This window comes from Oncorhynchus tshawytscha, linkage group LG01, assembly GCF_018296145.1.
Source record: "Oncorhynchus tshawytscha isolate Ot180627B linkage group LG01, Otsh_v2.0, whole genome shotgun sequence".
Classification (NCBI taxonomy): Eukaryota; Metazoa; Chordata; class Actinopteri; order Salmoniformes; family Salmonidae; genus Oncorhynchus; species Oncorhynchus tshawytscha.
This window is the reverse complement of record NC_056429.1, coordinates 37,055,651-37,075,543: the sequence shown is the minus strand read 5'-3', so window position 1 is coordinate 37,075,543 and position 19,893 is coordinate 37,055,651. Positions and strand designations below refer to the sequence as shown.

The window sequence follows — 19,893 nt, the reverse complement described above, 5'->3', positions numbered from 1 at the left end:
AACAAGAATAGACTGATGAGTTTCAGAAGAAAGTTATTTGATTCTGGTCATTTTGAGCCTGTAATCGAACCCACAAATGCTGATGCTCCAGATACTCAACTAGTCTAAAGAAGGCTAGTTTTATTGCTTCTTTAATCAGAACAACATTTCTCAGCTGTGCTAACCTAATTGTAAAAGGGTTTTCTAATGATCAATTTGCCTTTTAAAATTATAAACTTGGATTAGGTAACACAACGTGCCATTGGAACACAGGAGTGATGGTTGCTGATAATGGGCCTCTGTATGACTATGTAGATATCAGCTGTTTCGAGCTACAATAGTCATTTACAACATTAACAATGTCTACACTGTATTTCTGAACAATTTGTTGTTCTTTAATGGACCAAAAAATGTGCCTTTCTTTCAAAAACAAGGACATTTCTAAGTGAACCCAAACTTTTGAACGGTAGTGTATATATTTTAGAATAAGGTTTTAACGTAACAAAATGTGGAAAAAGTCAAGGGGTCTGAATACTTTCCGAATGCACTGTAGATTACACCATGTCATATTTTAGATCATACTGTATCTTACCATAATAAATCATGATATATCACTAAGTGGAGTGTATGTTATAGTAACTATAGCTTTACCAGGCTGGTGATTCCTTCATTGTCTACGACCCAGTCCTCTTTCTCTGCAACCCTTTTGACATCTGACAAAGCACATACAAAAACATGAATGATTGTAGAGGCTACACATGTGTGCACTCTTTACATGATTTTTGATCTACTAGGTAGAAGATGGCTAACAACTGACCAGTTCACATTACATTTTAAATAGGACTGTGAGAGTTGTTTGGAGGAAGACTGCAGTAGAAAGTGAAATGACCCTCTAAACTAGTGTATAACTACCTTCAAAACCACCTTTAGTTGGTACTATCAACCCAGATGTTCTATAGAACTAGGACCACTGTCAGAATAACCAAACTTGTTAACCACAAACCACCTTTCACTGAACACTAACATTTTATCTAACCTCACATAACTCACCCCTTCCATTTCTCCTCTCCCCTATCCCCCAACCTCGCTACATCGCTATCCTTCCAGCTCCCCCTCTCTCTAGGGTGCAGAGGGCAGGATGACCAGTTGATGTCTCAGCTCCTACAGTAGATCCCTCCCTCCCTTCCACTCTGTGGTGTGGTGCAGGGTGACCAGTCAACAGTGGTGTCTCAGCTACAACAGTAGATCCCCCTCCCATATCTCCATCCTCCCTTTCCTCACCTTCTGCGGTGTGGTGCAGGGTGACCAGTAGACAGTGGTGTCTCAGCTCTAACAATAGATCCTGGATCACCTGCAGTAGATCATTGGGGATCTCGAGAGCTACCAGTGCCTCAAAAATTATTCTGAAGACGTGGGAGAAAAAGAGAGAGGGGAGAGAGGAGGGTAAGAAATGAGGGAGAAATAGAATGCAGGAAAGAGACGGTGAGACAGTGGAGGTGGGATTGGGGGTCAGGAATATGGGGTATACGTTCTCACACACACACACAAAATCAGGGATTATCAATTAGATTCAGATTTATCTTGAGCGGATGGTCGGTGGGCTGAAACATAATTACAAATCATTTGTAGACTACAAAACATCAATTCAAACCTGGCTTACATTTGTATAAACAGTTGGAAGTTTACATACACGTAGGTTGGAGTCATTAAAACTCGTTATTCAACCACTCCACAAATTTCTTGTTAACAAACTATAGTTTTGGCAAGTTGGTTAGGACATCTACTTCATGCATGACAAGGAATTTTTCCAACAACTCTTTGCTTGACATCATGGGAAAATCAAAAGAAATCAGCCAAGACCTCAGGAAAAGAATTGTAGACCTCCACAAGCCTGGTTCATCCTTGTGAGCAATTTCCAAACACCTGAAGGTACCACGTTCATCTGTACAAACAATAGTACGGAAGTATAAACACCATGGGACCACGCAGCCATTAAACCACTCAGGAAGGAGACGCGTTCTGTCTCCTAGAGATGAACGTACTTTGGTGCGAAAATAGCAAATCAATCCCAGAACAACAGCAAAGGAGCTTGTGAAGATGCTCGAGGAAACAGGTACAAAAGTATCTATATCCACAGTAAAAACAAGACCTATATCGACATAACCTGAAAGGCTGCTCAACAAGGAAGAAGCCACTGCCCCCAAACCGCCATAAAAAAAGCACGCCTACACATGGGGACAAAGATCGTACTTTTTGGAGAAATGTCCTCTGGTCGGATGAAACAAAAATTGAACTGTTTGGCCATAATGACCATCGCTATGTTTGGAGGAAAAAGGGGGAGGCTTGCAAGCCGAAGAACACCATCCCAACCGTGAAGCACAGGGGTGGCAGCATCATATTGTGGGGGTGCTTTTCTGCAGGAGGGACTGGTGCACAAACCAAAATAGATGGCATCATGAGGAAAGAAAATTATGTGGATATAGTGAAGCAACATCTCAAGACATCAGTCAGGAAGTTAAAGCTTAGTCGCAAATGGGTCTTCCAAATGGACAATGACCCCAAACATAATTCCAAAGTTGTGGCAAAATGACTTAAGGACAACAAAATCAAGGTATTGGAGTGGCCATCACAAAGCCCTGATCTCAATCCAATAAAACAATTTGTGGGCAGAACTGGAAAAGAGTGTGCGAGCAAGAAGGCCTACAAACCTGACTCAGTTACACCAGCTCTGGCTGGAGGAATGGGCCAAAATACACCCAACTTATTGTGGGAAGCTTATGGATGGCTATCTGAAACGTTTGACCCACGTTAAACAATTTAAAGGCAATGCTACCAGATACTAATTGAGTGCATGTAAACTTCTGACCCACTGGGAATGTGATGAAAGAAACAAAAGCTGAAATAATTAATTTGCTCTACTATTATTCTGACATTTCACATTCTTAAAATAAAGTGGTGATCCTAACTGGAATAAATGTCAGGAATTGTGAAGAACTGAGTTTAAATGTAGTTGGTTAAGGTGTATGTAAACTTCCGACTTCAACTATGTTTCTCTATTATGCGTGGGAATACTTCGGAACAGATTTCCAAAATTAAAATCACTTGGAGCTCATTTCCTTGTGTTTTTAGAGTCTTATGTCCAACAATAAAGATAATAATAATTGTTAGCGAATTTGGGGGGCCAAATAAAACCACCCACGAGCCAAATTCAGTGCGCGGGCCACCAGTTGGGGAACTCTGCACTATAGTGACATGTCCATACCTAACGATGTGTATGACCTGAGTGAGCCAGGGTCCAGTGAGCTCAGTCTTATTCTCCCAGCCACCAAACAATCTCAGCTCCAGCTCTGTCAGGGTGGAGGGGAGCAGAGCACCTCTCACCAGCTTCACCAAGCGATGAGTCACCTCCTCTATCATTTTCTATACAGACACACAGAAACAGACTTGAGTCCTATAACAATACAACAATACCACTTTGGACCCATTACAAGGCACTGCCCATTTTGCTTTAGCTCTGAAAACTGTAGACACTGATGAGAGGGCATTCTTACAGTTATAAAAAGTGTATCTAAAACTATATCCAACACAACTCACCTTAAAGTCGTTCTGTCTCTGCCTGGCATTCTTCTTTGACTTTTCAACCTGGCCAGATTTCTCTCCAGTCTGATAAAAGCACACGTTTGACAACAGTGAAAATATGCTGTCTTGGATCATTACATTCATGACGCCCAATCACTGTCTGTTTTGCATACCTCGCTGAAGAGGCTGCCGTTGACGTAGGAGATCCAGAGCTTCCAGAAGTTGGGGAGCTGGCCAATCACCACGTCCGACAGCTTCTCCACAAACTGCACCTGCTGGGGTGTCTCATAATGCCAGGCTGCAACACACAAAGCCAGGAGACAGACCGGTTATAGTGTACATACAAATACAGAATAGTTCACAATTAAACTGTGCTGTACACAGTGCTGATGTTTTTTGGGGAAACATGTCCACAACCCTTTCAAAACTCCCAGGTTGAAAATGTCTGGTAGAGTGTGTGTATTGTTATACTGTACTATAATATAGTAGGATTACTCACTGCTGTGGCGTGGGGTATGCAAGATGCCCCCCTTATTCAGAGGAGCTGTGTCCCTGATCCTACTGAAAGCCGATGGGCGAGGGTCCCCCTCTAGATCCAGGGCTATGGCCCCCAAGCCCACTGAGATGGAGAGATAGAAGGAGAGGGGGAGAGAGAAAAAGAGAAAAATAAACCCACAGGAACACATACTTGAGAGATTAAATAAACCTTTTTCATAATAACTCCCCATTCCTCAATAATCTCAGCAGGCTTTCACACCAAACAATCCCTCACTCGCTCCTCTCCTTCGTTCTTTATTTGTCTTCTGGTCCACCTCTCCCCTGGCCAGTAACAGATAGAATGCCCTGTTGTTTCAGGGTGAGAGAGAAAAGTAAAAGGGGGAGGATGAGGAGAGGAGAGGAGAAGCGAGCAAAGGGGAGCTGAAGAGAGTGCAAACCCACTGTTTGTACGGGGCAGAGGCGACCTGGGTTTAGCTGGGCCACACTGGGCACAGTGATGTCTGTGCGGATCTGGGTCAGATTACTCTGGCCTCATCAGGCCGCTCACTGCTCTCCACAAGATGGTGATAGAGAGCTACAGTGGTACTGCAGCCAGGGGGTGACTGGCTGACTGGCACTCTTATGCTGATGACACGGTTATTTTGAACCCTTGCTTCCAGTGCACTTGGCTTAGTGCACTCCTGTGGGTCACTGGATGAGGTTTGGTAAAGAAAACCTGGACGGGGTGAAAGGTCAGCCCCGTGACCTTTGGTCTTTGACATGAAAGTGAAACCTGCACTGATAAGACTGTGATAGAAACTCAGGGTAAAGCACTAATACAACACTACTAGAGCTTAAATAGCACGCCCACAGATCCTTATTGTAAACGCATTGAGAAAAATAACAGGGCTTATTTCCAGAACATATGACACACACACAGTGAGTCACAAACTCGTTCTCTTCTGTATGTTGCGGTCTATGAGCTTTGGAGAAAACCCCAGACTGCTTGGGCAGCAGGCTTACAGTACAGCAGATCAAACCCGTCCATCTCCAAATGTGAGGAAAGTCTACAAGGTGAGTCAGACAGACCAGACACGGTTTTTCAAACGCATGAATATATAGACGCACAGTAAGTAGAAACACATATGTTTGGAAGTACATATTTAGGCACACACACACACACGACACCATGGGAAAGGGTTCACCCGACACCTGGATCAACAGCAGCTCTCATCCCTCTCTCTATAAAAAGAAAGATAGGAAAACATGGACAAGAATGAGAGAGAGAAAGCAGCTCCATATGTGCAGTGTGTGTCCGTGTGCCCATTGTGTGTGTTTATCGGTATGGCCATACACTGATTGAGAGTGTGTTACAAAGTTTCTTGTGTGTTTAATGTGTACGATTAGAAAGTTAATTCCTTCTGTGAGTGTGTGTATACATGTCTGTGTGTGTGTGTGTGTGTTGAAGACCCTGTGTGTCTTCTGTCAGCGCGGTGCAGCTCACTTCCTTCTCTACCCTGCAGGTCGCACGACTTCCTGTTCCCCACGGGGTCGCAACCCCGACCACACACACACACTGCTTTCTGTCTAAACACCATACACACACTCCCCCTTTCTCTATTGCACTCACTCTCTCCCACACACATACACGTGCAGAAGATACATATCCAGTGATCCTGTAAAGGACGAACACATTCTACATACACTATATGTACACACAAGAGTATGTGGACGCCCCTTCAAATTAGTGGATTTCAGCCCGTTGCTGACAGGTGTATAAAATAGAGCACACAGCCATGCAATCTCCATAGACAAACATTGGAAATAGAATGGCCTCACTGAAGAGCTCATTGACTTTCAAAGTGGCACCGTCATAGGATGCCACCTTCCAACAAGTCAGTTTGTCAAATTTCTGCCCTGCTAGAGCTGTCCCGGTCAACTGTAAGTGCTGTTATTGTGAGGTGGAAAAGTTGAGGAGCAACAACGGCTCGGCTGCAAAGTGGTATGCCACACAAGCTCACTGAATGGGACTGCCGAGTGCTGAAGCATGTGGCGCGTAAAAATCATCTGTCCTCGGTTGCCACTCACTACCGAGTTCTAAACTCCTCTGGAAGCTTCATGAAATGGGTTTCCATGGCCGGGCAGCAGCACACAAGCCTAAGATCACCATGCACAATGCCAAGTGACGTTGGAATGGTGTAAAGCTCGCTGCCATTGGTCTCTGGAGCAGTGGAAATGCATTCTCTGGAGTGATGAATCACGCTCCAGATCGGTGTGGAAGAACTTGACTGGCCTGCACAGAGAATGCAGTGGAAAGCCATCCCAGAAGAGTGGAGGCTGTTATAGCAGCAAAGGGGGACCAACTCCATATTAATGCCCATGATTTTAGAATGAGATGTTCGACGAGCAGGTGTCCACATACTTTTAGAATATGGAGCTGCTTTCTCCCTCTCATTCTTGTCCATGTTTTCCCATCTGTTATTTACATTGAGCTGTTCAAATGACAGAATTACCAGGCTGTTGATATGAATACAGCGGAGTTTGAAATTGCCCCTTCAAGTTTTTCTTAATACCCTAACACTGCCTAATAAATACCCTAAGACTGCACAGTGAAGATCTGCACCAGTCAGTGTGTCCTGGCCTTCTAACCATTCACCCGACTGACAACGTTATTTTCCTACAAACACAATTGCTGCTAATTGTATTTCTCCTTGGCGGGGTGTGTATTGTTCAGGAACTAAAAGCAACACAGTTTGTAATTGAATTGGGCAGAGATCGATTGAGAACAGACAAATAAAATGGGAGCTTATAGACATACAGAAGCAACTGACTGCTAGCGCTGCCCTGCTCGCGGCTACGCTACAAACCAACCAACCACACACAAAAATGTGATTCTTTGTGTTTCAAACAAAAGGAAAATACATTTTTAGGGTATTTTCACAGGTAATTATTAAGAGTCAAAACAACACACTAGAATGAGCTTCCGAACCTTCACGTTCTGGAACATTCCAGACATGAGAGGAAAACTACAAGTTACCAATAAATCGAAGAGCTATAGGCTTGCCCTGTCACGCGTGACTCTGACAATAGGTCTCAAGGTCCATTCTGCTAGCTACAACACTGGATAATAATTAATAATTAGTGCGCACGTTTGATGATATTTTATTTAATTTTTTAAAGTTAAATAAAAATATTGAACCTTTATTTAATGACGATGATTGATGTGAGGAGAGAGAGTGGGGCTGGTGGAGGAAAGGTTTGAGAGATACTGGCCTCAGGTGTAGCTAGGTGGATGTGGTCTTGGTGGGGTTGGGGCAGTGGGTGCTGCTGTTGAGGGATGCTTTTGGTAAGCACTGGTTTTGGGTTTGGTGTGGGGGGGGGGCTGAGGGAAGCGGGGATGTGGTCTAGGAGTGTAAATGGCTGCCAGGTGCGTAGAGTGGCTGAGCTCACAAGACAGGGGACAGGAGACAGCTGCTGCTGCTGCTGAGTGTGTGCATGTGTGTGCATTTGATATTCAATGATTCCTTTAAATAATGCCATAAGTGTATCTGAGTGACATCCATGTACTGAATTACAGACTCACCTTACATACAGTAGGCCTATGCACTACGAGCCCTAACTAAATTCACAGACAGACACTTGACTTCCTGTCTCCGTATAGGCTAACAGCTGTCTGACAGCTGTGTCCAAGTGTCCATGTCTGTCGCGATGTGTAACTAACTCGATCCCAGAGATGAGTGATGCAGCTCTGTAGCTCAAGGTGAAGAGCATTAGAGAGCGCACAATAACCCACCCCCATACTCACGGAGCCCCGGAACCCACTGTTACCCTTAGCATTAGCCCTGTTTATACTCTGACTCCACTATATACACGACAGCCACCACCCACGCAGTGTTCTGTCTGCAAGCCTAAGATCACCATGAGCAATGTCAAGCGTCGGCCGGAGTGGTGTAAAGCTCGCCGCCATTGAACTCTGGAGTGATGATTCACACTTCACCATCTGGCAGTCTGACTGACGAATCTGGGTTTGGCGGATGCCAGGAGAACGTTACCTGCCCAAATGCATAGTGCTAACTGTAAAGTTTGGTTAAGGAGGAATAATGGTCTTGGGCTGTTTTTCATGGTTCGAGCTAGGCCCCTTAGTTCCAGTGATGGGAAATCTTAACGCTACACCATACAATGACGTTCTAAACAATTCTGTGCTTCCAACTTTGTGGCAATAGTTTCAGGATGACAATGCCCCTGTGCACAAAGCGAGGTCCATACAGAAATGGTTTGTCGAGATCAGTGTGGAAGAACTTAACTGGCCTGCACAGAGCCCTGACCTCAACCCCACCAAACACCTTTGGATGAATTGGAACTCTGACTGCGAGCCAGGCCTAATCGTCCATCAGTGCTCGACCTCACTAATGCTCATGGCTGAATGGAAGCAAGTCCCCACAGAAATGGTCCACCAACATCTAGTGGAAAGCCTTCCCAGAAGAGTGGAGGCTGTTATAGCAGCAAAAGGGGGACCAACTCCATACGAATGGCCATGATTTTGTAATGAGATGTTTGACGAGCAGGTGTCCACATACTTTTATACACAAAATGCCATGTAATGTTAATATTCAGAAGTATTCAACTCCTTGAGTCAATACATGTTAGAATCACCTGTGGCAGTGATTACTGCTGAGAGTCTTTCTGGGTAAGTCTCAAAGAGCTTTGTACAAACTTTGCCCATTTTTTAATTTTTATTCTTCAAGCTCTGTCAAGTTGGTTGTTGATCATTGCTAGACAGCCATTTGCAAGTCTTGCCATAGATTTCCAAGCTGATTTAAGTCAAAACCGTAACTAGGCCACCCAGTGTATACTTGGCCTTGTGTTTTAGGCAAGTGTCCTGCTGAAAGGTGAATTCGTCTCCCAGTGTCTGCTGGAAAGCAAACTGAACCAGGTTTTCCTCTAGAATTTTGCCTGTGCTTAATTCTATTCTGTTTCCTATTATCCTAAAAAACCTCTTGTGGTCCTTAGCCGATGACAAGCATACCCATAACATGATGCAGCCACCACCATGTTTGAAAATATGTGGTACTCAGTGAAGTGTTTTGTTGTATTCAGGACAAAAGTTAATTTCTTTGCCATATTTGATGCAGTATTACTTTAACTGTTTTAAGATCACCATTGGTCTCATGATAAAATCCCTGAGTGTTGTCCTTCCTCTCCGGCAACTGAGTTAGGAAGGGCGCCTGTATCTCTGTAGTGACTGGGTGTATTGATACACCATCCAAAGTGTAATTTATAACTGCACCATGTTCAGAGGGATATTTAATGTCAGCTTTTAATAAAAAATTAAACAAATATCTACCAATATGTGTCCTTATTTGCAAGGCATTGGAAAACCTCCCTGGTCTTTGTGGTTGAATCTGTGCTTGAAATTTACTGCTCGACTGAGGGACTACAGCTAAGTGTACGTGTGGGGTACAGAGATGAGGCAGTCATTTAAAAATCATGTTCAACACTATTGTTGCACACAGAGAGAGTCCATGCAACTTATTATGTGACTTGTTAAGCAACTGTTTACTTCTAAACTTATTTAGGCTTGCCATAACAAAAGGGTTGAACACTTACTGACTCAAGACATTTCAGCTTTTCGTGTCTGTCGATCAGTGACACAAAATCTCAATTTAAATCAATTTTAAATTCAGGCTGTAACACAACAAAATTTGGAAAAAGTCAAGAGGTGTGAATACTTTCTGATGGTACTGGAACATCAAAGCTGTGATCGAGAGACTGAAAAACAGCTTCCATATCCCTCCATCAAACTGGTGAACAGTCATCACTAGCCGGCCTCTGACCGGTACCCTGCCCTGAACCTTAGAGACTGCAGCCCTATGTACATACAGTCATTGAACACTTGTCCCTTTTAAAACGTTTACATACCCTTTTACCCACTTTATATACTGTATTCTAGTCATGGCTCATCCTATATAACTAGAACAATAATGTCCATATTGTCTATGCACACCCTTATATAGACACTGAGTGTACAAAACATTAAGAACAACTTCCTAATATTGAGTTGCTGCCCCATGTTGACTCCAATGCTTTCCACAGTTGTGTCAAGTTGGCTGGATGTCCTTTGGGTGCTTGACCATTCTTGATACACAAAACCTTTGAGGGTGAAAAACCCAGCAGCATTGCAGTTCTTGACACAAACCGGTGTGTCTGTCACCTGCTACCATACCCCATTCAAAAGGCACTTAAATATTGTGTCTTGCCCATTCACCCTCTGAATGGCACACAAACACAATCATGTCCTTCTTTAACCTGTCTCCTCTCCTTCATCTACATTGGATTTGGAAGTGGATTTAACAAGTGACATCACTTAGGGATCCCAGCTTTCACCTGGATTCAACTGGTCGGTCTGTCATGGAACGAGCAGGTGTTCTTAATAACAGAGGTGGCTAGCAATATGTACATTTGTGTGTGCGTGTCTGTGCATATGTGTGAGCATGGGTCTGTACTGTTCATCCTGAGCAGATGGTTTCACATTATTCCTGGTACTGATTTAACAGAGAAACAGCTTCATTGGGGTTAATTGTTCCAATCCATCTGTGCAGCCTAGTGTCGGTGTGTGTGTGTGTGTGTGTGTGCTGTAACATGTCGGGCCCTGAAACCCAAGTCCAATGCCAAGAGAGAGAGATGACAGGAGGGAGCGTGTTGACATATGGCAACCTAACCAGTCTGACTGAAATTGCAAAACGGGGGACTTTTCTTTATATCTTCCGTGCATGTGTGTGAATCTCTGTGTGTGTGTGGGTGTGTGTGTGCGCATGTATACATAGATATAACGTGTGTGTGTGTTTAACTCACCTCTCTGGTAATTGATAAACTCCTCCTTGCAGTTCTGCATGAGTCCGAGGATCCACTTGTGCTGGGCGGAGATACATTGCCAGGCAGGGTCCCCTGATGCATGCAGGTCAGACAGGTACCTGGAAGGAACACACACAGGTAAGGGTGAAAATGTGGGCGCAGCACTTCACAGGTGATACTGACACACTCAGGTGAGAAATGGGTGTAAACAGCACTTCAATAGGACACCCGTTAAAATCTAAACCCTGTGCCCTCGATCTCCCTCAGCCTTTGCCTTAACCTAACTTCCTCCCCAAAATCATCATCCCATACCCACAGTCCTCTTCACCAGTACATTCCCTGTACAGCTGCACTCGGTACTCTGTGGGATCATCACAAAAGAGTCTGAGTCACTGACTGCGGCTCTGCGCTGGCTTCATCACATAGCAGGCAGACCAGACTAATTTGTTCCTCATTACAGGAGATCCCTCTGAACCCCTAGCCAGCCAGTCTCTACAGTATGCCCCCACAAGACCTGGGTTCAAGCAGTATTTCCCAAATACTTTGGACATTTCATTGCCTAGAGTACCAGACGGGCGGGTTTTGGTATGCACTTTGGGGAATATTCTATTGGTTAAATTTGACCAGGCAAGTTCAATCAAGCACAGTATTTAAAAGAACATAAATTTAACCATTTTACTGTGACATGTGGTTCGTCTCTGTAGACATTGTACCAATGCGCCAGGATTAACACATCTGTAGAAGTTCCCGTGTCAGTTGGGACAGAGAGGACGAGTCAGAAACTGGAAGCGCGTCACCGGTAACGCCACAGCTAAATTACTCAAATGTAAACGTTACGTAAAACCCAGGTCTGGTTTAGCCAACCCTCCACAGCCCCCACCACATTCCCCACCACAGCCCCTCAGCCAGCTAACCAGCTAGTTCACCCCCAACACAGCCTGCTAGTCCCCTTAATGTGTGTAAGGTAAACTGGGGGTATGGTGGGCGTGTAAAGCTAGCTAGCTATAATGTAATGTAATGTAGGAGGATGAAAGATGGCTGCTGTGGTCTAGGGCTGCGCTCTCTCGTTCTGACGAGTCAGTCTGAGCAATAATAAACCAGCCAAGACCACAACTATGCAGGATGTCGGGAAAGGGGGCGAAAGAGGGAGAGAATGAAAATGAGACCAAGGGGAAAAGAGGAACAAGGATAGAGAGAGACAGATATTTAAGAGAGACAGGGAAGTGAGCGAGAAAGAGAAAATGAGAGAGGAGAAAGAACAAGACATGAAGAAAGATGTATTTTAAAAGTACATTTTCAGCCAAATGACCGCGGTCACCATAGTTACGGGGGGAAGACCGTCAGGTAAATAAAATAACCGTCATAACGTTAAAAAAAAAACATAACTAAAATGAAGACTGTTTCAGCAAGGGGTTGTTGCAAACCAATAAGCAACCGTGTTTCATCGCGTTGTAAAGAGTCCATGTTACCACGGAAACGGACTCAACCGCACGTCAGCAGCAGCCGTCTTCAGTCCACTGTTTGCTCCACAACACAGAATTCTAAAACTGTCTAGAGGATGCAGTTTTAGAGTTTTGTGGAACAAACAGCTCACTGAAGATGGCTGCAGCCGACGTGCGGTTGAGTCCGTATCCATGGTAACACAGTCCCGTTACACAATTATAAAATGAACGTGCCAGCCCTAAAGAAGAGGCAAACAACGAGTCAGAGACAGAAAGTAAGAAGAGCGAACAGAACGAATATGGGAAATGTAATACACTAAAACCATAAAGACATGACTAAATTTTGCACTGCGTGACATCTAACCCTCTACAGTGCAGTATGTGTATACATAGTGAGACCTTATGTATCTCTTCTGGTCATGCAGGGTTGAAGGTGTCTCCAGTAGCTTGTCCAGGAGCAGAATCTTCAGAGCCCCGATCCTCGTCTCCACCTCGGCATACACTACACACAGACAGACAGGAGAGAACACCGTCATTACTCTTGTTTCCAGCACAGTAAACTGGACCCCCCCCTTCCAAGAAGCTCAGTTCACCCTACCTTTTTTAAAGACCGAGACCTCCGTGTTGCTGAACAGAGACTTGGCTTTCTCATAGTCATTGATCACCACGTCATAATCTCCCTGAAGGAGAACACATACAATTCTCAAGACAGCAATATCACAATGCTTCATTTAAAAAAATGTATAGATATTTTATTTGACAGGGGTTTATTTCATACGTGGAGACACTTGTGTGTAGAGTGCACTGGACATGAACATGACACTTTGACATTCTAGCTTCTCTAGCACCACCTTCTGGATGCCGGGCTGGAGTTTGAGCAACAGGTTGAGGTGTGCATGCTGTGCGTGTGTTCCATGACGTAGACTGCCCAGGTGAATCCAGGTGAAAGCCATGGTCCCTTATTGATCTCACTTGTTAAATCCACTTCCATCAGTATAGATGAAGGGGAGGAAACAGGTTAAAGATTTTAAAGAAACAGGAAACATATTTTTAAGTCGTGAGACAATTAAGACGTGGATTGGGTGTGTGCGCCATTCAGAGGGTGCCTTTGAACAGGGTATGGTAGTAGGTGCCAGGCGCACTGGTTTGAGTGGGTCAAGAACTGCAACGCTGCAGCGTTTTTTTTCCACGCTCAGTTTCCCGGGTGTATCAAGAATGGTCCACCACCAAAGGACATCCAGCCAACTTGACAAAACTGTGGGAAGCATTGGAGTCAACATGGGCCAGCATCCCTGTGGAACGCTTTCAACACCTTGTAGAGTCCATGCCCTGATGAATTGAGACTGTTCTGAGGGCAAAAGGGAGGGTGCAACTCAACCTTAGGAAAGTGTTCTTCATGTTTTGGAAACTCAGTGTATACCTTCTGTATGTTGCGTTCGATGTTGAGCGGCAGGTTGAAGAGGAACTTGAAGCGCTGCAGGACGTTGAGGGCGTTCCGCGTCGAGTCAGCTTTATCCTTCCGCCCCAACACCTCCTGGAACAGAGTGTCTGCTGTATCACTGGCTCCTGGGGTGGAGAGAGTGGGGAGGGGAATACAGGGAGAAGATAGAGAGAAGAAGGGAAGGGATAGAGAGAGATAGAAAGAGTGAGGGTGAGTACTACAGACATCAAGAAAAAGTTAAAAAGGTTAAATTTGTATTATTATTTCACTATTAATACATATCTCTCAGACATTAAGAACCTGGTTTTCCTCTGTGGTGATGGCATGTGTGTTATATTATCTGAACTTAGAGGGGTGGAAAAAGAGTCAAGGAGTGTGACACCTATCTCTTACTCTAGTCCCTCTTTTTCTCTCTGGGCCATTAGTACTCTCCGGCTTCTTGGGTGGCCTCGGAAGTGGAGGAGAAAAAAGAAAAAACAAGGACTCGCTAAAATGATTTTAAAACAGAAAAAAAAAGACTGCTCACCTGCTCCCGCCAACCCCAAATCCCAAAGGGAAAAAGATTGAGATTTAAAACACTTTGCTCCCGACTCCATGCTCTGACTGACGAGATGTCATGTGTTTGATATTTCGAGGGGCTGTTTGTGATTAGCTGATGGGTTGAGGGTTTGATGGGCGGGTGGGGTGGGGTGGAGGTTAAGGGGGTGTATGGGAAGAAGACAGGGGTCTTGGGTCGAGGCGCTGTGGGGATGAAAGCAGCGTCCAGCTGGGAGGTTTATTAACCTTCAACCCTGAGGAAAGGACCTTTTCGTTTACTGACCCTCCATGATAGGAAATGCATTATCATGTAGGGGATGAGAGGGGCAGACAGAGGATCCGGCTGGAAGATCTACTCTCCAGACAGGGAAAAACAAACACACGCGGCGTGGTGTGTGTATGAGAGTGTGTGTGAGAGCTTGTAAAGAAACGTCCTAGTAATTGAACTTCCAATGAAGACAGAAGTGGAAAGAGGATATTAACCAAATGGCACCTGGGATGACTGACTGTGCTCAGCTCACACTACATGATAATAGCAAGAAGTAGAAAGATGGAGAAATGCAGATGGATGATGGATGGGTTGATAGATGATCATTCGTACATGGATAGAAAGATGGATGGATGGATAAAAGATGCTTACTGTTGAGAACATTCTCCAGGCGTTGTGTCATGGAGCCTTCCACCCTCTCTGTCCCGTCTGACTCCAACCTCTGGTGTATAGCTGCAACAGAACAATACAGTTTTATTCAATTATGTGAAAGATTGTAGGAGATACCAGACCCGGTCTCAGGGATGGCTAACTCTGGAGATCTCGGAGTAAGGCAAATCTGATTTTAATTTCTTTGCATCTTACATGTGGAATAGGGGTGGCAGGGTAGCGGATAAGAGCGTAGCGGATAAGAGCGTTGGGCCAGACACACATAAATCAAATTTTATCTTATACACACAATATATGAATGAGTGATGGTTACAGAACGGCATAGGCAAGATGCAGTAGATGGTATCGAGTACAGTATATACATATGAGATGAGTAATGTAGGGTATGTAAACATTATATTAAGTGGCATTGTATAAAGTGGCTAGTGATACATTTTTTACATCCATTTTTCCATTATTAAAGTGGCTGGAGTTGAGTCAGTATGTTGGCAGCAGCCACTCAATGTTAGTGATGGCTGTTTAACAGTCTGATGGCCTTGAGCTAGAAGCTGTTTTTCAGGGCAGGGCAGGTAGTTCGCTCCCGGTGACGCGTTGTGCAGACCTCACTACCCTCTGGAGAGCCTTACGGTTGTGGGCGGAGCAGTTACCGTACCAGGCGGTGATACAGCCCGACAGAATGCTCTCGATTGTGCATCTGTAGAAGTTTGTGAGTGCTTTTGGTGACAAGCTGAATTTCTTCAGCCTCCTGAGGTTGAAGAGGCACTGCTGCGCCTTCTTCACCACGCTGTGTGTGGGGGTGGACCATTTCAGTTTGTCCGTGATGTGTACGCCGAGAAACTTAAAACATACTACCCTCTCCACTACTGTCCCGTCGATATGGATAGGGGAGTGCTCCCTCGGCTGTTTCCTGAAGTCCACGATCATCTCCTTTGTTTTGTTGACATTGAGTGTGAGGTTATTTTCCTGACACCACACTCCGAGGGCCCACACCTCCTCCCTGTAGGCAGTCTTGTCGTTGTTGGTAATCAAGCCTACCACTGCAGTGTCGTCTGCAAACTTGATGATTGAGTTGGAGGCGTGCATGGCCACGCAGTCGCGGGTGAACAGGGAGTACAGGAGAGGGCTTAGAACGCACCCTTGTGGGGCCCCAGTGTTGAGAATCAGCGGGGTGGAGATGATGTTACCTACCCTCACCACCTGGGTGCGGCCCGTCAGGAAGTCCAGTACCCAGTTGCACAGGGCGGGGTCGAGACCCAGGGTCTCGAGCTTGATGACGAACGAGTTTGGAGGGTACTATGGTGTTAAATGCTGAGCTGTAGTCGAACAGCATTCTCACATAGGTATTCCTCTTGTCCAGATGGGTTAGGGCAGTGTGGTTGCGATTGCGTCGTCTGTGGACCTATTGGGGCAGTAAGCAAATTGGAGTGGGTCTAGGGTGTCAGGTAGGATGGAGGTGATTATGGTCCTTGACTAGTCTCTCAAAGCACTTCATGATGACGGAAGTGAGTGCTACGGGGCGGTAGTCATTTAGCTCAGTTACCTTAGCTTTCTTGAGAACAGGAACAATGGTGGCCCTCTTGAAGTATGTGGGAACAGCAGACTGGGATAAGGATTGATTGACTATGTCCGTAAACACACCAGCCAGCTGGTCTGCGCATGCTCTGAGGACGCGGCTGGGGATGCCGCCTGGGCCTGCAGCCTTACGAGGGTTAACATGTTTAAATATTTCACTCATGTCAGCTGCAGTGAGAGAGTCCGCAGGTTTTGGTAGCGGGCCGTGTCAGTGGCACTGTATTGTCCTCAAAGCGAGCAAAGACATTGTTTAGTCTGTCTGGGAGCAAGACATCCTGGTCCGCGACGGGGCTGGTTTTCTTTTTGTAATCCGTGATTGACTGTAGACCCTGTCACATACCTATTGTGTCTGAGGCATTGAATTGCGACTCTACTTTGTCTCTATACTGACGCCTAGCTTGTTTGATTGCCTTGCGGAGGGAATAGCTACACTGTTTGTATTTCTGTCATGTTTCCGGTCACCTTACCCTTGTTAAAAGCAGTGGTTTGCACTTTCAGTTTCGCGCGAATGCTGCCATCAATCCACGGTTTCTGGTTTGGGAATGTTTTAATAGTTGCTGTGGGTATGACATTGCCGATGCACTTGCTAATAAACTCGCTCACCGAATCACCGTATTCGTCAATGTTGTTGTTTGACGCAATGCGGAACATATCCCAGTCCACGTGATCGAAGCAATCTTGAAGAGTGGAATCAGATTGGTCGGACCAGCGTTGAACAGACCTGAGCACGGGAGCTTCCTGTTTTCATCTCGGTCTTTAGGCAGGGAGCAACAAAATGAAGGTGTGGTCAGCTTTTCTGAAAGGAGGGCAGGGGAGGTCCTTATATGCATTGCGGAAGTTAGAATAACAATGATCCAGGGTTTTTACCAGCCCTGGTAGCACAATCGATATGCTGATAGAATTTACCATAGCAACAAAGTCATAAAGCACACACACACACACACACACACACACTCCCATTTTCTAATTGGAGGATCGACTATACGGAAAACAAAAATAACCGTCTCTATGGCTACAAAGAACAAACAGCTTTTAAACCTGTACAACAATGTCATGAATTCCACAGATTAGCCAGGTCTGAGTTCATGTAAATATCATACAGCTATTAGATCGAGCCTAGGCTACTTCTCCATGTTCTTCAACATGCACTACTCACACAATGTCAATATAAGAAAAGATACATACGGCGAAGCGTGGCTTAACGTGACCACACACCCGAGTAGGGTACTCCCGTTACTCCCATGTAATTAGCCTAACTTTGGCGTCATCCTAAACAAACTACTGACACTTTTTCAGCAGCATCACTTGTCGTTATTAAAATACTTGGCTGTCACAACAACAAATTACTTGCATGATACTTATTCTGCCATTAATTTATTACCCGATCTGCTGACACTTATACTTACGTCACTGTTTGTTTCCCCATAGCTTTTCCGCCGGTTAGCGAGAGAAATTAATCTCAATCTAATTTGCTTGTCTGAGATGTGTCGTAGCTACTTCCTGTCTTTTCCTACTCTTGAACGGTCTTGAGTTATTTGGCCTATATGTCCTTCTGACTTTCCAGAGACTAACTGCGATTTACCGCGGATTAAGTGTTTGAACACACATACATGTATAGCGTAACCACCGTTTGGGATCGGCTCTTTGGCTGATAATCGTGACTTGCATTCCATGTGACAGTCATGCTAACATTGTTCATGCTAACATTTTCACATTTACAAAAGTGTTTTTAGGTATGATGTCATTTGTTGATTAAGTTAGTTGAATGAAGACTAATTCAGCCATGGCATTGTAAACATTATTTTGGTTAGCTAGCTAGCTAACATTAGCATAACTAGCTAGCTAATGCTGTGCCTATTCAGTTTTTTTTCTGTCATCTATAGAAACACCTATGAATGTGTTTATGGTTGAACTTTCTGTAAGTTTTCCTTCAAAATTGTTGGTCAAAGCTGAGTGCATAGTGGAAGTTTAAGCACCACAATAGAGTCAGACAGCGCCACCAAGACTGAGTGCACACTGCAAAGAGCCTGTTGTAGGTTGCGCTTCAAAGGGTCTGTGTGGTGAAGAAACAGGGGTACGAATAACGGCTTAAAAATGTTTGACGCACAAAATAAAAAGTCACGCATTGACACGTTCACTTTGACAGGCCTGGTATTGATGTGTATGCAGGGTTCATCTGAGAAAGAGACCTTTGTATCAGCATGACTCCCACTCGAAACAAAGGTTCAATTAAAAAAGACATTTTAAAAAATGAACACTGAAAAATAGCTGAATTAAGAAGAGGCACATAATCGGGGATAGAGAAATAAGCAACAAGAAAAATAAATACAGAGAAAGAGTGATTTTAAGATCTCTGTGTGTTCTATAATAACAAATCAGACCGAGTGCCTCTGCTACTCAATCTAACATACTCAATTCTGATATTCTGGAACATTTTCAATTTAAGGAACCAAAGGGAAAACAATAAACAGCCTCTCTGCCCCAGTGGTAGATGAGAGGTAACCTGCGTGACCCTCCATCTACAGACACTTCTGTCAGACTCTGACCACACCTCCCTCTCAAGCTTTCCCACGCCAACCACTGACCTGACCCGGTCACCACAAGAACTGTACCGCATCAATATACCTGACCTGGCTTGACCAAATCAGCAGTACCACCCAAAATCCACTCCAAATGAGTATTTTCCCTACTATCAAAATTGTTTTGTGGACCCCAACTGGAAACTACTATTCTAGGGGTTCCAAATGGAGCATAGACAGTACACACTCTGCACCCAAAGACAGAGTCCGGAGGAAATGTGCAAATTCTAATGTTATATCAGTTGGAGGAATAATATTTGGGTGAGGAGAGCTGAAAGACTGGAGAGCACTATTTCTACTGCCGCGAGGGATGCTGCTAGTGTCAGGTTGACTATACAAGACTAATGAAGAAAGAAAGTAGGGTGCATCTGTAGGGTGCACATTCCAATATCAACACTGAGTAGGACATAGTGCTGGTGAGGTAAGGCAAGGAGAAGTGGAAGAAAGGCAGAGGATGTAAAAAGGTGAGAGGATGAGAGGAAACGGAGATAGAGGAGTGGTCAGAATAGATCTGAACATGTGGACCAGAAAGAGATTCATGTCAGAGAGGGGGAGAGAGAGAAATAAGTGAGAGAGAGAGAAATAAGTGAGAGAGAGAGAGAGAGAGCGTGCGCATCAGGGCTGCTCACATGAACAAATTGTGGCTGTAGTTAGGCAGCTGGGTGCTGAGAGGGGCAGTGTGGGTTTATTGATAGAACAGAGGGGAGAGGAGGGACAGAGGACGGAAGAGGGGGAGAGAGGGTCGAAAGGGGGGAGGGCGAGCGGACGAGATGAGAG

At 44.8% G+C, this 19,893-nt stretch overlaps 1 protein-coding gene across 8 annotated transcripts in view; it reads right to left on the bottom strand.

The window, feature by feature from the left end:
• Positions 1–19,893, bottom strand: part of LOC112250131 (exocyst complex component 2) — a 90,253-nt gene that overhangs the window by 28,598 nt on the left and 41,762 nt on the right. For all 8 annotated transcript variants that reach the window (XM_024420040.2, XM_024420005.2, XM_024420057.2 and 5 more), the window contains 11 exons: positions 14,948–15,028; positions 13,750–13,895; positions 12,928–13,009; positions 12,729–12,831; positions 10,888–11,006; positions 4,058–4,177; positions 3,732–3,856; positions 3,574–3,642; positions 3,242–3,399; positions 1,261–1,382; positions 631–692 (listed from right to left, as the gene is read on the bottom strand). In XM_024420040.2, coding sequence (XP_024275808.1) covers positions 631–692; positions 1,261–1,382; positions 3,242–3,399; positions 3,574–3,642; positions 3,732–3,856; positions 4,058–4,177; positions 10,888–11,006; positions 12,729–12,831; positions 12,928–13,009; positions 13,750–13,895; positions 14,948–15,028 — 1,187 coding nt within the window. The remainder of the gene's footprint in view (positions 1–630; positions 693–1,260; positions 1,383–3,241; positions 3,400–3,573; positions 3,643–3,731; positions 3,857–4,057; positions 4,178–10,887; positions 11,007–12,728; positions 12,832–12,927; positions 13,010–13,749; positions 13,896–14,947; positions 15,029–19,893) is intronic.